This window comes from Trachemys scripta, chromosome 7 (genome assembly GCF_013100865.1).
Source record: "Trachemys scripta elegans isolate TJP31775 chromosome 7, CAS_Tse_1.0, whole genome shotgun sequence".
Lineage (NCBI taxonomy): Eukaryota > Metazoa > Chordata > Testudines > Emydidae > Trachemys > Trachemys scripta.
Window position 1 is genome coordinate 59,646,595 of NC_048304.1, and position 17,290 is coordinate 59,663,884.

Here is a 17,290-nt window from a genome sequence, read left to right on the forward strand (position 1 = left end):
GTCTTCATTATTGGATAAAGTGGCTTAATGCTGATAAATAGTTACTTTATGCTAGAAGTAAATGTGTTTCAGCGGTGGGGGTTGTGATCCCAATATAAATATGGGGGGGGGGGCTTTCAGGATGTGCCTAAGTGACTTAGGAGCACAAATCCCTTTGGGAGTCAATAGGACCTGTGCTCCTAAATCACTGTGGCACATTTGAAAATGACCCCTGAAATATATCATGGTCTCCATCCTAGGCAAAACTTCCAATTAAATCAATAAAAAAATTTCCCAAAGGCCCTGATTTTATGAAATCATCCCTATTTAGGAAGGGCACTTACGCTTAGCGCCCATAAAATTAAGCATGTGTATGTGGTGTATTTAAGCATTCGTTTAATTGCTTTCCTGAGTCAGAGAAGTATCCCAGAGTCAGGCCCATTGTTTGTAAAGCACTTGGATGTAAGAGGTGCTACAGAAAGGCATGATCATTATCAGCATTAATGTAGGAGAGCCACATTTCTGCTTGGTTCCAAGTTCCTGCAAGCTAGACAATATCTCCAGGCCTGATTGCCCTCTCAGTTACACCTGCATAAACGAGGGCAGAGTCAGGCCCTTCTTGATATGTCCCTAGATTATCGTTAGAAAATGGGCTGTGATTCGGCATCTGCCTCTTGGTTAGTGTAAGGTCACGAAGAACATTGGAAATCCAGCCCTGATCACTGTCTGTCTGCCTCTGTCTGTCTCTCCCCATGTCTGCAGGGGGGAAGTTTTGATGTAGCAGACCGGATGTTTCACAGTGTGAAGAACACGTGGGACTCGGCGTCGAGAGAGAACATGAGTGATGTCCGGGAGCTCATCCCTGAGTTCTTCTACTTGCCTGAATTCTTAACCAACTGCAATCACTTTGAATTTGGTAAGTACTGGAGTGTGAGCGCTCCTACTGGCGTTGTGCTGGGAGATGGGATCTGGCTGTCGCAGTTGCCCTGGCTGGCTGATCTGGGGCTGAGCTGTGAATTTGGATCCAGACCCAAAGCATCTCAGTTTCAAGGGGCTTTGGTTTCAGTCTCCCATTTCAGGGCTGTCTTCTGTGGAGATAGCCAGAAGAGTTGGCAAGGGTGGCCCAGTGGTTAGGGCACTGCCCTAGAGCCTTGGAGAACTGGTTTCAATTCCCTGCCACAGACACCCTGTGTGACCTTGGTCAAGTCACTGATCCTTTGTGTGCCTCAGTTTCCCATCTGTACAATGGTGAGAATCATCCCAGATTCATACTAGCCAAGGCAACTTAACCAGCCGTGTTAGTGTCCAGCTGCATGTTGGTCACATCTCAGTATTTAAGGTCTCGGTGAGGTGAGCCATGGGCTAAGGAAAGCCAAGGCAGGGAGAGGTTGCTAACGGGTAGCAAAGACCTAGGATGATTTAGCCTTGAGAGGAGAAGCCTTAGAAAAGCGATGGACCCAAACACAGCTGAACCCTTTGGGTGATTGAAATCAGAACCCAGACCCTGATCTGAATGGAGCCAAATGGGGTGAACCGGAACATAGATCTGAAATTTACATTTATATCCTTTCTAGTCAGTCTGTCTCTATAATGGGCAGAAGCCCACATCCACACACTCCTAAATCTTGGGGACGTTTGTTGTCCAGACCTTAACCTTGGTCTGGATTTTGTGATCAGAGCCCAGATCTAGAGAGACGGGACTTGGCTGGAATATTTAAGATGATGATAGGGGCAGTGAAAACTGATTTGCACATCCCTGTTGCACTGTCCCATGATGCAAGAACAAGGGGTCACTCTATGAAATTAATGGCAAGCAAAGGATGATTACAGATTTTGTAGAGCAGAATCCTTCAGGGACCTACAGCCTGTGTTACACAGGAGTTCAAACTAGATGATCACAATGGCCCCTTCTGGCCTTGGAATCTATGAATCTGTGAAAATCCCTGGCAATGGGCTGTTTTAGCAATTATCTCCAGTGCTTAGCACTGCCCAGTGCTGAGGCCCACAGAATGATAGTGTTTCAATAAAGCAGATGGTGACAGATTTGTCTAGATCCAGTCCGTAGTCAGGGCTAGAACTAGGGTGACCAGACGTCCTGATTTTATCGGGACAGTCCCGATTTTAGGGGACTTGTCCCGCGTCCCGACCTTACATTGGTCGGGACGCACTTTGTCCTATATCGGGGGACCGTCTGGTGGAGGACGCAAGCCGGCACTGCCGGCGCCGCTCACCTCTTCTTCCTGGGCCCTGAGGCAGCTCAGCTGAACTCCCAGCGCCTGCCCGCCCGCCGGCAGGAGCTTGCAGAGTGCTGCAGCCCCACTCCCCAGGCATGCACAGAGACGGCGAGGAGGTCTCCACTGTGTGCTGCAGGGGCGGGGGGGCTTGTAGGCGCCGGCAGCGAGCCCCCGGTCCCTGTCCCCACCTCACCCCCGACCCGACCCGAGCGACCTTAGGAGCCAGAGGGACAGGATCTGCCTGCTGGATGCTCCCTGGGAGCCACTCCAGGTAAGGCTAGCACTGCCTGGGACTCACCTGGCCCCCTGGCAGGCCCCTCTGGCGGGGGGAGGGGGGCTCTGTGTGCTGCCCCCCTCCCTCCCCAAGGGGGGAGGTGGAGACGGAGCAGAGGCAAGCTGGTGGGGGGCGGGGTGTGGAGCTGCCGGTGGGTTCTCAGTTTTTCCTGTGCTCTGGCAGGTTTTTTTTGTTTTGCTCCTCCACCTGCTTGTTTTTTTTTTCTCTGTTCCCCCCCTCCCCCCACCCCGCGTCCCGATATTTGACCTCTGTCATCTGGTCACCCTAGCTAGAACAGAGTTCACGTTGAGAACATGTGTGATTTTATTGTGGTAATGACGAGCAAAGAGAGACCTTCCGCAGGTTCCTCTTTGGGCAAGCACCTGTGAGTTTGCATTCTCACTAGAACATCCTCTCAGCTATTTGATCACTCTAGATCTACCAAACTGGACTGGGAATCCCCAGAGAAACAGCTTCCTGCAGTATTTTAGGAGGCCTCGTCCATATTCCTCTAGAACCCAAAATTGCACAAGGGAAAACCAGTGGGAATAGGAAGTTATCTGACCTTCTTCAGGCCCCCAGGCTCTCTTGGATTTTGGAAAAGCTTGATTTTCATTTGCCATTAGGCAATGACTCTGGCTGCTTCTTGTACCTAATTTTCCCTTTGTAAATGTTGCAGGCAGTATGCAGGACGGAACTGTGCTGGGGGATGTGCAGCTGCCCCCCTGGGCAGATGGAGACCCTTATAAATTTATCCACTTGCATAGACAGGTTAGTATGTAGCTCAGGCGTTGTGGTCTGGCACCACAGTGGATCCCAGTCAATGGGAGATGGATATGATGTACTAGAGATGGGCCCAAACAAAAACATGAGACTCAAACACACCCCAGCTTGGAGGAGGTTCAAATCTAGTTCTGAACTTTGCAGATGTCTCTTGTCTCTATAACAGGCTAACCCAAAGCAGGGGTGCAAACACTCCACTTTAACTAACCAGTCCTTTTACAGAACCTACAGTCATATTTTTGTTTGTTATTGTTTTACTTGGGTTCCAGTAGCACCTAGAGGTCCTGATTGACTTCAGAGGCCCATTACACTAGGCGTTGTACAGATACACACATAGTGAGTAGAGCGGGTCGAAACATTGTCAACGGAACACTTTTCCATCAGAAAATGCAGTTTTGTCAAAATCAGAATTCTGGTGGGAATGCTCCAGGTTTCAATTAAATGTTCAATGGGAAAGAGTAACTTTATCCTTTTGTTTTCAACTTTTATGTTATAATGTAATTTTTAATATGTTGTATTTTATCTCTAATATTTTATATGTATATCATATTTTATATTCATTATAACATGTAAGAGAGACAAGGGGGGGAGATCATATCTTTTCTTGGACCAACTTCTGTTGGAGGACGAGACAAGCTTTTGAACTTACTCAGAGCTCTTCTTCAGATCTTGGAAAGATAATCAGAGTGTCACAGCTAAATACAAGGTGGAACAGATTGTTTTTAGTGTAAGGAGTTAATACATGTTCCAAGAGACAGTTCAAGGTGAAGTGGGCAAATAGCACTTCTGCAGTCGTAGGACAAAGGGGGGTTAGTGGGTTATAGACTGTTGTAAAGAGCCATAAATCCAGTCTCTTGATTGAGTCTGTAATTTTTAGTGTCTAGCAAAGTTATGAATTGAAACTCCCAGGATCATCTTGTGAAGGTGTTGTGCAGGTTTCTTTGAGGATGAGAACTGAGAGGTCAGATACAGAGTGGTCACTTTGTGAGAAGTGTTCACCCGCAGGTGATGTGGTGTTTTTGTCTTTTTGTGCAAGTTCATTTGAGAGCGTAGTAATTGTCTGGTTGTTGTTGGGGCATTTAGGAACCAACACACTACAACAGCACTGCAAACAACAATGGAGGATAGTGAATGTTGCCATTTATAATGTATTGGCATTCTTGAAATGCAATGTTTTTAGGTTTCAGAGTACAGGTTTTTTTTTGGACTCTCCGTTCCACAAGAAATTTAGAAATTTCTGTGTGATCCAATTGGGAATGGACCCAAGTTTTGAAATGTTGGAATTTCTCATGGAACGGGAATTCTATTTCCAGCCACCTCTCCAGTGAGAATCGGCCCCTGCCCCAGAGAGTTTACAGTTTAACCACACAAAGGGGGAGAGAGAAGCATCATTAGCCCATTGTGCAGATGAGATGAAATGACTTACCCAAGGTCACTCAGGAAGTCTGCGGCAGGGACAGACCAGTCCTTACCCAAATTTGGAGGCTGGAAATGGAGCGCCTAGACAGCCCCTCTGCAGGGTTGCAGAAGCATCTGTACCCACTCCCTGCTCCCATACATATAGATCTGGCCACTAGAGTCAAGTAGACATGTATTCCCTGATTGGCCATCCCTGGACTTGCTTATCAGGCCTCCAGAGAAGGCACTTGGCTGTGATTCAGGAGACTTGGATTTAATTTCCTGCCCTGCCACAGGCTCCCTGTGTGACCTTAGGCAAATCACTTAATCCTCTTGAGCCTCAGGTCCCTGTCTGTATAGTGGGGATCATAGGCCTGACTCCCAGGGGTGTTATGAGGATATGTTCATAGATATTTGCGAGCTTGTCAGGTACTGTAAAATCCACTGTCTGCCTGTTCAGACTGTAAGGTCTCCAGGGCTGGGACTGTGCCTTTGGTGTCTTGTGCAGTGCTGTGCATGCTCTCGGCACTTAAAGAACCATAACTAAAGCCACGTTCTTTGTGCCAAATGGCTTAGACTCTCAGCTGGGTGCAGTTCAGCAAAGAAACAGTATCAAGTTTACAAGATTGCCCGTAGACTGATCTGCAATAGATGAGGTCAGACTCAGGCTGTAGCCCAGTGTCCTGTATCTGACAATGGCCAGCACTGCAGCTTCAGAAGAAGGTGCAAGATTCCTACAGTAGTGAAATGTGGGGTAATCGCCCCCCCCCAGGAAGGTCTCACTCTAACCCTGAGTAGTCAGAGGTGGGTATGAACCCTGAAGAATGGGGGTTTGTATTTTTTCCCAAATAGAACTGTTCTAACCCTGGATGTTTTTGTTGTCCGTATAAATGCCCAATCCTCTTTAAATCTTGTTCATTTCCTAAAGAAGATCATTAAAAAAGTCCATTCCAATAGCGTTGAGCACCCCAGTTCTTGGTTCTGAGGTGATGGGGAACAAAGGGTTGCTCTTAAAATAAAGTTGGGATGAGCCAGTTCACACCCCAAAATGAGGAACTGTGAAGCAGCCACCAGAGTTGCTGTTAAAATGCATGTTTTTTCTCACTGTGGCTAGTGGAGCTGGGGGAAAGTGACTTTCAAACACAAACTGAACAGCTGCTCTGTCGCCTTTGAATCCATCATGCACTTCCTTGTGCGTTGCTGACCAGCGCCAAGCAGTTTGCTGTATGTAATTCATATGCTAACTGCTCTCACTAAGGAGAACGGCTTTGGAGCCCTGGCGTTGTGTGTTTTTGTTGTTCAGGTTGTATGACGTGCTTGTTCCCTAAGCTACCCTTTGATCAGTGTCGCTGCGGACAGGGTAATTTAGACGGGCTGCATTTGACTAGTTGTCTGCTCTGTGAAATGAGCCATTCTTCGGGCTCCCATTAGCTCATTTGTTTCTGTTGCGTGCTGGGTGGGAGGGTGTTCTGGGGAGACCAGCTAATGCAGCACCAGGCGTCATCGCAGAGTCAGGCCGGAGAGAGAGAGAAATGCTCTGTCAGTAACGCGTGGCACTGGCACGGTGCGTTGTGGTTTCAAAGCACTGGGTAAATATTTAAGTGCATTCAAGATGCAGTGTGGTGGTGCACAGCGCCACTGGGAGTTCCCAGAGCACAGGGATGACAGGGAGCATTGGCACGACACTGTACTGGCTACAGGGCAGGGCAAACTTAGTCCTGCCAATGCCACTCAGTCCTCACTTGCAGCGCCCCCTGCTATTCAAGCAATGGGCTTCACCCAGCCCTGCCACTGCCCCTCCATTCTGACCTGCAGTGCCCTTGTACTTCGGCACCTCTCCTGAGTAGTAAAAACTCAGCTCTTGGGACTATGCATTGACTGTGTGATGGGAACAAAGTATCCTCTAGGTCAGGGGTGGGCAAACTATGGCCCACGAGCCGCATCCGGCCCTTCAGACATTTTAATCCGGCCCTTGAGCTCCTGAAGGGAAGCGGGGTCTGGGGCTTGCCCTGCTCCATACATGCTGGGGCTCCGCGTGGCTCCCGGAAGCAGCGTCATGTCCCCACTCCGGCTCCTATGCATAGGGGCAAGCAGAGGGCTCTGCACGCTGCCCCTGCCCCAAGCGCTGCCCCCACAGCTCCCAATGGCCGGGAACCGTGAGCATTCATGGCCCACCCGCCATACGATTTTGATACCCAGATGTGGCCCTCGAGCCAAAAAGTTTGCCCACCCCTGCTCTAGGTGGAAGCCACTGAGCTTGTTTGACTTGTGACGATGACCAGGCCTGGAATGCCAGTCTGTGAGCCCACTTAGCCGCCTTGGGACAATGTCCGCTGAGCCCGCCTGTGCTGAGAGGTGACTGTGTCAGAAGAATTAGAAGCAACCAGAGGAGCTCATTTCTGAATCTAAAAGCTCTGTATTTACACAACCAGTCTGAAGTGCAGCCTGGCAATGTATCTAAAGCAGATGCACCTTATTGAACAAACTTTGGCTCTTGGTTCCAGGCGCTGGAAAGTGACTACGTTAGTGCACATCTCCATCAATGGATAGATCTCATTTTTGGTCATAAACAACATGGCTCAGCTGCGGTGGAGGCAGTGAATACCTTTCACCCTTACTTCTATGGAGATAAGGTGGACCTCAACAACACCAGCGATCCTCTGATTAAAAGCACCATACTGGGATTTGTCAGCAACTTTGGGCAGATACCGAAACAGGTACAGCACCATGTTTGTTCTTCCCCATCCGTTCACTTTGTTGTTTTAATTACAGGGGCTGGACATGAGACTAGGTAAAAAGGAGAACACATGACTCATTCAGACCTGGTAGTGTGTTACGCCCCCACACACACTTTGCACAGGTGTAAATGACGACGTAAGGTGAAGGGCAGCAATGAATGGGGAGAGAGGGACAAAGAGTTTGCCTGGGGGTAGCTGAGAGCAGAACTAGAGACAGTTAGGTTGCACGGGTGTCGCTCAGAGTACGATTTGGCCTGCAGAATTTTTATCACTGGTGATGGTGCATGAAAAGGAAAGAGCTCAGCTTGACTCTCTCAGCCCAGGGTGGGTTTGCAGGGCTGGCAGCTAGACAAATTATATTTTTACTTGTGAACTGAGCAAATCTGATCTGGGTTCTGTGGCAGCCAGCTCATATGGTCCATGGTACCATTTTCACATAGTTGCCTTTAAATGCTCTGTAAGATGAAAATTAAGGGCCCCATTTTACTCTCAGGTGCATCTGGTAAATCGGGCATAACTCTTCTTAAGTCAGTGCAGTCGTAGCAGTGTAAATCTGGTGCAAGTAGCTCAGAGTCAAGTCCGAAGATTTCCACTCCCTGCCATACACTTAATAATACCTGTTTCCTATATAGCACTTTTCTTCAGTGGATCTCAAAGTGCATTGCAATCTTCAATGGGGTTATCCTCACAACACTCCTGTAAGGAAGGGCCGTTATGCCCTTTGTACAGAGGTGGAACCGAGGTATAGAATGGCTAACTGACTTGTCCGGGGTCACACAGTGTTTTGTGGCCAACACACTCCTTTGTGAAGTCAGATTTATTCTGTGTGGTAGAGAGATCACCCCCTGCTGCAATTTAAAAATCATCGGGAGAGGCTTGGGCTTTCTGTACCTAGGGGAGAAAATACTGTCTCAGTGAAGGCGCTCAGATACTACAGTGACAAGTGTAATATACAAACTTGTATAGACTAGAACAGAACAGAATTAGAGATGCGCCCAAAGAAAACACATGGGTTAAGTTCCAGGGTAATATTTAATCCCTTCATATAAGAAGGGGCCATTTTCAAACACCAGAGCTGGCTCTGGAGGTGGATTTCAGACATTCCTTATTTGTGGGATGTTCAGATCTCAGCAGAGAATACGTGAAAACTTGCCATGGCATAAAGCGAGCTGAGAGGTGCTGCACACACAGTGCTTACCCAGAGCTCTGCTGGCTGGAAGTGGGATTGCATGCCAAGAAAGAAGCTAAAGGACCCTATGAGCAGGGGAAGTGACCAGCTTCAGAGAGTAAAATCTCATGCAGTAGAGGAAATACACCTATACATTGTTCTCTGGGCTAGATCCTCAGCTGGTGGAAATCAGCGTAATGGAGCTATGCTGATTTACACCAGCTGAGGATCTGGCCCTCTGTTTCTCCAGGCTGTGCAATACATGCACACACAGGGCTTTCTGGCCCATGTTGTCTTTGTACCACAAAACAGTAAAGGATTTCCCATTTCCCAGGGCAGTCCTCCAGAAAGTGCCAGGTTCGGGGTCTTTATGTAGATGGGCAAAGGTGGCTTAGAGCTGCCTATGCCGTCCTCCCATTCTTGAAAACCCTAAGATTTAGCTGTTTATTTCCCAAGTGGGTGTGTACAATGTATAAACACACACACACACACCCTGCTCCCTCCCTTCAGTATCTATGATGTAAACACGCACATGAAGGCAGGTCGATGTGCTGACTCCTAGCAGCTCAGCAAGTTTTACTTTACATTGGGATCTAGGATGTTTGCTTTTAGGCAGAGATGGGACCGAGTTGCCAAGCTTTTGGATCTGGATTCAGTTCAGAAAATCCAGGGTGTTCTGGTTCAGGCCCATTACAGAAATGGACCTAAGCTGCAGCATCCAGACCAGATCTGGATCTAAACCGCCCCAGACTTTAGGTGGGTGAGGTTGGGTTGAATCCAAGGTTCCACACCGGGTCCATCTCAGGTTTTCATCTGAGAGTCGTCAAAGCAACAAGGATTCTTGAGAAGAGAGCAGGGGAAAGCTTCCCCTGGAGCAGCTTTACCCCTGGAGTGTTGCCACCTGTAGATCTTTGGTCTGTGCCTTGCACCTGTGACACACGCCGATTGCTCTACTGGTCCAATGGATCAGCACGGTGGGTCAGGGAGCAGCACAAATCAGGATAAACTGGGCATCCTTTGCAGCCCAGTCACCCTGGCTTTGTGTTCATGGAGAAGCCAGGATTGCTGTCAGATTTGCAGGAGTAAGCAGAGGGGCCTGTTCAAGCCGCGTGATCTCATTGCCAACGTGTTTATCCTCTTGTTAAACAGTTTTGACCTTAGTTTTAGAATGGGGGGAAAGAGGCTATTTCATCGCCTCATTGTACCCCCTTTACTCCGCACCCTGCAAAATCTGAAGCTCTGTCTTGTTACAGTCAAAGGCTACAGCAGCAGGAAGGCTGAGAAGCAGAGATATAAGAAATAATAATAATCCCCCTTAAGAAAAGCCACTCATCTATTTCCTCTAGACATTTTGTTGCTGAGATCTTCCTAGAGATGAGGCCAGATGCAGGGCCTCCCAGAGGGGGGGCAATTTGCCCCAGACCCCGGGCCCCGCAGGGGCCTCCACGAGAGTTTTTCGGGGCCCCTGGAGCAGGATCTTTCACTCACTCTGGGGGCCCCGGAAAACTTTCGCAGGGCCCTGGCCCCCGGAGCTTCTTCCGCTCCGGGTCTTCGGCAGCGGGGGGTCCTTCCGCTCCGGGACCCGACGCCGAAGTGCCCCGAAGACCTGCGGCGGGGAGATCCTTCCGCCCCGGGACCCACCGCCGAAGTGCCGGGTCTTCAGCAGCAATTTGGCGGCGGGGGCCCCCCGCTGCTGAAGACACTAGGCCCCCTGAATCCTCTGGGTGGCCCTGGCCAGATGGCTGCATTTCCCCTGAATCCCATCAGAGCGAGGGAGAACACGGAGCTGAGAGGAAATCAAGCTATAGGCAAAGCAGTAGGAAGGCATTCAGAGGACAAGAATGAGACCACCAAACTCATTTCATTTGTGATCTAATCATAGGGTGCTAGCCTGGGACTCTGGAGTCCTGGGTTCAGGTCCCAGCTCAGCCACAGACTTCCAGTGTGCCCTTGGGTAGGTCACTTAGGCTCAGTTCCCCATCTGTAAAATGGGAATAATAGGTCTTCCCTACCTCACAGGGATGTTGTGAGGATCAATCCACTGAAGTTGGTGAGGTGTTCAGATACTGTGGTGATGGGGGGTATAGAAGTACCACAGAGAGACAGATGTATCCACTACGTGTTGTGGCAGATTGTTTTGAATATATTTTTAAGTGTTGTTCCTTTGTTCTAGCTCTTCACTAAACCCCACCCATCCAGGAATGCCACGGGCAAAAATGCATCAGGGAAAGAGGCTGCGTCCTCTCTGCATTCAGCTGGACATGTGCCTCTGTTGCTCAGCAGTCTGCAAAATCTGAAGTTCTCTCCTGTCACAATCAAAGGTGCTGGCAGTGTCGTGAATTCAGCCGTCTTGCATGTATAAATCAGTGAAAAGTCCTTGACCAGGCAAAGAGCTGGATGTGTTTGAACCCTACAGCTGGGCATAGCTTTATTTTAGCAAAGTACTGAATTGATCCCATCAAGGTCCATGTTGCCATGTCATGTAGTTTTTATTATTTAGAGAGAGAGAGGGAGAGATTGAAAAGGGGAAGAAATAATTCCATGAAAAAATTCAAAAATTTGAAGTCATTCTTATTTCATGTGGTCCAAAGTAGAAAAACATTTTAGATTTTTTTTATTATTATTTTTGCCAAACTTTTTTTTTTATTTTGAATTTTTGAAATGTTTTTTCCTCTTTCTTCCCCTTCCCCCCTTTTCTCCATGGAATGTAATAAAATGAATGATGTCCATGGTTCCTCCCTCCCCCACACACTTATTTACCTCCCTACCATCCCCCCTTTTTCTATTCTGTAACTTTCCCCATGTGGAGGTAGTTTTGAAAAGCTAGAAAATTGAAAAAGGAAAAAAAGAATTCAAAAACAATCAAACCCTCAAATCCCTTCACTCATTCTATTGAATTCAGGGGGAAATAGGGAGAAAAAATAAAATATTGAAGTTTTCACTTTCATCAAAAAACAGCACAATTTGCAACACCAAAAAGCTTTTCATGACATTTTTCATTTTTGAAGGAATAAAAACTATTTTGGGGGCAGGGGAAACATTTTGGAAAGAAACATTTCGACCTGTTCTGCTCGCTCTCAGTAGTGCCTACATGCCCAGCCAGGGTCAGGGCCCCATGTGCCAGGTGCTGTACAGACAGAATAGAAGATGGTCCTTATATTCTAAACAGACAAGTTAGACGACTGGATAGAGACAAACAACAAATATGCAATTGTCAAAGGTACAGAACTTGTACATTTTTCTTTGAGTGATTGCTCATCTCGATTCCAGTTAGGTGTGCGTGCCGCATGCACGGTCGTCGGAAAGTTTTCCCTTAGCAGCTTCCATTGGGTCAGCTGTGGAGCCCCCTGGAGTGGCACCTTCATGGCGCTGGATATATGACCCTGCTGACCCAGCCCCTCCTCAGTTCCTTCTTACCGCCAGTGCCGGTAGTTGGAACTGTGGTGGCTTGCATAGCAAATGCTTCCCTTAACTTACTTTGTAGTTGTAGTTTGTAGTTTTGTACTTGTTAGTTAGTAGATTAGGTTGTGGGAGTGGGGTCTAGCCCCAATCCCGTATCCTTCCCCTGGGTCCCGGGGCATGCCTCGGTCCCAAGGGTTCAAGCCCTGCGGAAACTGCAGTAAACCTGTGCCTACAGGTGACCCCCACAACTCTTGCCTCAAGTATCTGGGGGAGCGCACCAAACAGAAAGATGCAAAATCTGCAAGGCATTCCACCCGAGGACAAAGAAGAAGCGGGATTTCTGCCTGAAACAGCTCCTAATGGAGTCCTCTCTCTGTCCCCAACCTGCCACTGATCGTCAGGACCCAGCATCGGGCGCGTCCATGCGGAGCGCCCCAGCTTCAGTACAAGACACGGTGCCAAGAAAGGACTTGGGCCTAAGTGACCCTTGTCACTGGTGCTCCCCGGCACCACAGACTGCAGAGACAGCCTGGCACCGCTCCCACTCCCCAGTGGCACAGGAAAACTGACAGAGGCCGTTCTCCTGGGCTGAGGGCGACAGTGCTGGCGAATGTGACAGCAGTGTGTCCTGTGCAGGAGCACTTGTCGCAAAAACCTCAGGAATTGGGGCCATTGACTTCGGGCCCATTAAGGGAACCATTGAGTCTGGCTCCCAGCAGTACCCCTGAGTGCCAGGTGGAGGAGCTGGAGCTGCCATCCACCCCGGACACTTTTGAAGCTGCGAGAGATCTGATTGCCATGACGGCACCTCAGCTCCCGGCTGGTAGAGACAAGCCTCCGATGCCACATCATCCAGCACCGTCTAGAAGCAAACCTGCCATGATGAGGCAGTCGCCCTCTCCAGATCGGCACCGCTCTCCACGGCAGTGCTCCAGAGCGCCCCTGTCTCGACTGTGATTGCTGGCGCCAGCCTCCAGGAGGGGTTCCCCAGCACCATCCGGGTGACGCGCACCTTCCCTGGCACTGAGAGAGGAGCGGCACCGGGTGAGCGGCACCGGTCTCCGGCAGCAACGGAGCAGCTCGAGTCCCCCGCCCTAGCTCCTCGTCACTGGTCTCCAGCACAGTATCATTCGGTGCTGCCGTGGTCATCAAGGTCAAGGCCTGCCTCATCAGATTCTGATGCCGACTTGTTCTGTTCCCCGTGTAACTGGCACACATCGGACAGGCACTGGTATCAACACGACGCAGGGATGGTGCCTTGGCAGCCCCAGTGGCGACCTCCTATATAGTGGTCCTTTTGGACTCCCTGGGCTTACTACCAGGCCCAGGGCTCTCTTTCGGTGGCCTCGGATAGTAGAGTGGTCCCATCTCTCAGAGACAGACCCACACCTCGGGGCTCCGAGACGGCATCTGCACAAGGCTCTCCACCTCACCCGCCGCCGGACCAGGCTACTGCCACGGCAACAGTTATTGACAATGAGGTCCCTGGTGGCAATCAGGAGCAGACAGAGGTGGTCGAACCTGAGGACCCCATGGTGGACATTTTGGCACCACAGGGGCCATCTAGAATCACTTTGCCACTGATTAAAAACTATCCAGAGCACTATCAAGACTCTGTGGCAGCCTCTTGCATCCATTCCGCCTACTGCAAAAGGGGTTGAACGGAAATACTTCGTACCCTCTAAAGGTTATGAGTACCTCTTCTCGCACCCACAGCCCTGCTCTTTGGTGGTGTCTGCAGTAAACGAGAAAGAGAGACAAAGTCAGCAGGGACCGACTCCTAAATCTAAGGAGTCAAAAAGGATGGACCTTTTTGGAAGAAAGGTCTACTCAACTGGGGGCCCACTGCCGAGGATAGCTAACCAGCAAGCTATCATCAGCAGATACAACTTCAACTCTTGGGCCTCCATGTTGAAGTTTAAGGAGCTGGTGCCGACGGACTCCAGAGCTGAATTTGCAGTGATAGTTGAGGAAGGAAAGGCAGTGTCATGGACTTCTTTGATGGGGCAGGCCTATTTTCAGACCAGACGGACTCCAGTCTGCACAGCCTTAAAAACTCCTGGGCGACCATGAAGTTGTTGGGCATGCACATCCCAGCAACACAACGCAGGCATTTTAAGCTGAAACAACAACACCCCTATCCTCCTCGGACGAGGCAGGACTTCTATTGGGGAGAGGGTAAGAAATGGCAGGCGCAAGCCTTCCCATCCATGCTCTGGGCAGGGCTAAGGCCCGACCAAACCATCGTCGGGCTCAAAGCAGGCCTTTTGCAGGTGTGCCCAAGAAGAGTGCATCCGCCATGGCACCAGATCCTTCTCCTTGTTTCATGAATCGTCTATCCCACTTCTACCGTGCCTGGTCCCAAATAACATCAGACCACTGGGTTCTTCATACAGTAGAAGTGGGATATTCTCTCCAATTTTGCTCCTCCCCTCCCTCCTACCCCCTTTCCCCACCCTTCTCCAGGGACTCTTCTCACGAGCAACTTCTTATCCAGGAGGTGCAGGTGCTCCTTGGTGGAGGAGGTTCCTCAGGAGCTCAGGGTCAAGGGGTTCTATTCCCATTATTTCCTAATTCCCAAAGCCCAGGGGGCCTCAGACCCATTCTAGACCTGCGAGGACTCAACAAGTTCAGGAAAAAGTTGAAGTTCGGCATGGTCTCCCTGAGTGCTATTATCTCTTCCCTGGATCTGGGAGACTGGTATAGCGCCCTCGACATGAAAGATACGTACTTTCACATAGCTATATGGCCTGCACATAGACAATTCCTCAGATTTGTCGTCAACCACAACCATTATCAGTTCACAGTCCTCCCTTTCGGTCTATTGATAGCTCCCCCGAGTGTTCACCAAGTGCATGTTGGTCGTAGCAGCCTTCTTCTGAAGGAGGCAGGTGCAGGTATATCCCTACCTCGATGACTGTCTGCTCAGGGGACACTCCAGGGAACAGGTGGAGTCTCAAGTCCGATTGGTCAGATCCACTTTTGAGAGACTGGGTCTCCTCCTCAATGTGAGTCGACTTTGTTACCGACCCAAAGAATAGAGTTCATCAGGGAGATATTGGACTCGATACAGGCAAGAGTGTTCCTGCCAGAGGCCTGCTTCCAAGCGACGGCAGACATTATTCAAGGCCTCAGGCAAGGGAATGCCTGAGTCTCCTTGGTCACATGGCAGACTGCACCTAAATGGTCCGGCATGCCAGAATGAGGCTCAGACCCCTCCAAGCGTGGCTCGAGTTGGTCTACTGCCCAGGGCACAACAGCCTGAGCTCAGTGGTCACTGTGCCAAAGTGAGTACTCGAGTCCCTTCAATGGTGGCTCGACCCTCAGACAGTGTGCGAGGGCATCCCCTTCAACAGCCCCCAGCCCTCCATGTCCCTGGTAACGGATGAGTCTGCTCTGGGATGGGGTGCGCATTTGGGAGATCTCCAAACGCAGGGCCTATGGTCACAGGACAAGCTCTCACTCCATATCAATATTAAGGAGTTGAGGGCGGTGCGGCATGCAAAACCTTTCAGGCCCAACTACAAGGACAGTGTGTGACAGTTTTGACGGACAACACTACTGCCATATTTTACATCAACAAGCAGGGTGGAGCTCGTTCCTCTCCTCTATGTTGGGAAGCCCTCCAGCTATGGGAGTTCTGCATAGCCCACTCCATTCATCTGGAGGCATCATTTCTACCAGGAGCTCAGAACGAACTAGCAGACCACCTCAGCAGATCCTTCCGCAGTCACGAGTGGTCCATCCGCCCGGATGTCATACACTCCATCTTCCAGAGATGGAGGTTTCCCCAGGTCAATCTGTTAGCCACCCGGAGCAACAGAAAGTGCCCTCAATTCTGTTCCTTCCAGAAACACATCCCAAGCTCGCTTGCGGATGCATTCCTGCTTTCCTGGGCAGGACATCTGTTGTACACCTTTCCGCCAATCCCCCTCATCCACAAGGTCCTACTCAAGGTCCGCAGAGACAGGGCACGGATGATTCTGGTGGTGCCGGCGTGGCCTTGCCAACGTTGATACACCACACTCCTGGAGCTGTCGGTGGATGCCCCAATCATGTTACCACTACTTCTGGACCTGATCACACAGGACCACGGTTGTCTTCATCACCCCAACCTCCAGTCCTTCAACCTCATGGCCTGGAAGCTTCATGGCTAAACCCCATGGAGCTCCTCTGCTTAGAACCGGTAAGCGAGGTTCTACTCGGCAGCAGAAAACCCTCCACTAGGGCCACATGCCTCGCAAAGTGGAAGAGGTTTACATTCTGGTGTGCTCAGCATCGCACACCCCCACTCCAGGCTCCCATACCACTCATCTTGGAGTACCTACTGCACCTGAGACAACAGGGTCTCGCAGTGTTGTCCATCAAAGTGCACCTTGCAGCCATTTCAGCCTTCCACCCAGAAGTGGCCGAGCATTCCGTCTTCACCAACCCCATGGTTCCCCGTTTCCTCAGGGCCTTTATACCCACAAATTACTCAACCAGTCCCTATGTGGGACCTTAACCTGGTCCTCTCCCAACTAACAGGGCCCCCTTTTGAACTGCTGGCGACTTCCTCCCTTCTCTACCTGTTGTGGAAGGTAGCCTTTCTGGTTGCCATTACCTCAGCAAGAAGGGTGTCGGAGTTAAAGGCCTTCACGTCCGACCCTCCCTTCACGGTTTTCCATAAGGACAAGGTACAACTTAGACCTCACCCGACCTTCCTTCCAAAGGTGGTGTCACATTTTCACACCAACTAGGACATTTGTCTGCCTGTCTTCTTCCCTAAGCCTCACGCTAATATCCAAGAACAGAGACGCCACTTATTGGGTGTTCGGTGGGCGCTAGCCTTTTACATTGAGCGCATGAAGCCGTTCCGAAAGTCGAACCAGCTCTTCGTGTCGGTGGTGGACTGGATGAAGGGTCTCCCGGTCACATCTCAGAGAATCTCATTGCGGATCACGTCCTGCATCCAGACGTGCTACGACCTAGCTAAGGTTCCAGCCCCGGCTCTTACGACACACTCCACAAGGGTGCAGGCTTCATCGGTGGCGTTCCTGGCTAAGGTCTCAATGCAGGAGATCTGGAGGGTGGCAACATGGTCCTTGGTACATACATTCACCTCTCAATACACCATCATGCAGCATGCTAGAGATATTGCAGCATTCGGCAGAGCGGTGCTCCAGTCAGCGATTCCATAACTCCGACCCCACCACCTAGGTAGGGCTTGGGAGTCACCTAATTGGAATTGATATGAGCAATCACTCAAAGAAGAAAAAATGGTTACTCACCTTCTCGTAACTGTTGTTCTTTGAGATGTGTTGCTCATGTCCAT

General features: G+C 50.0%; 1 protein-coding gene across 1 annotated transcript in view; it reads left to right on the forward strand.

The window, feature by feature from the left end:
• WDFY4 (WDFY family member 4) overlaps positions 1–17,290 on the forward strand; it is a 240,142-nt gene that overhangs the window by 196,434 nt on the left and 26,418 nt on the right. Inside the window, exons 52-55 of the mRNA XM_034776723.1 lie at positions 742–895; positions 3,167–3,258; positions 7,173–7,385; positions 10,748–10,895. Of these exons, the coding sequence (XP_034632614.1) occupies positions 742–895; positions 3,167–3,258; positions 7,173–7,385; positions 10,748–10,895 (607 nt within the window). The remainder of the gene's footprint in view (positions 1–741; positions 896–3,166; positions 3,259–7,172; positions 7,386–10,747; positions 10,896–17,290) is intronic.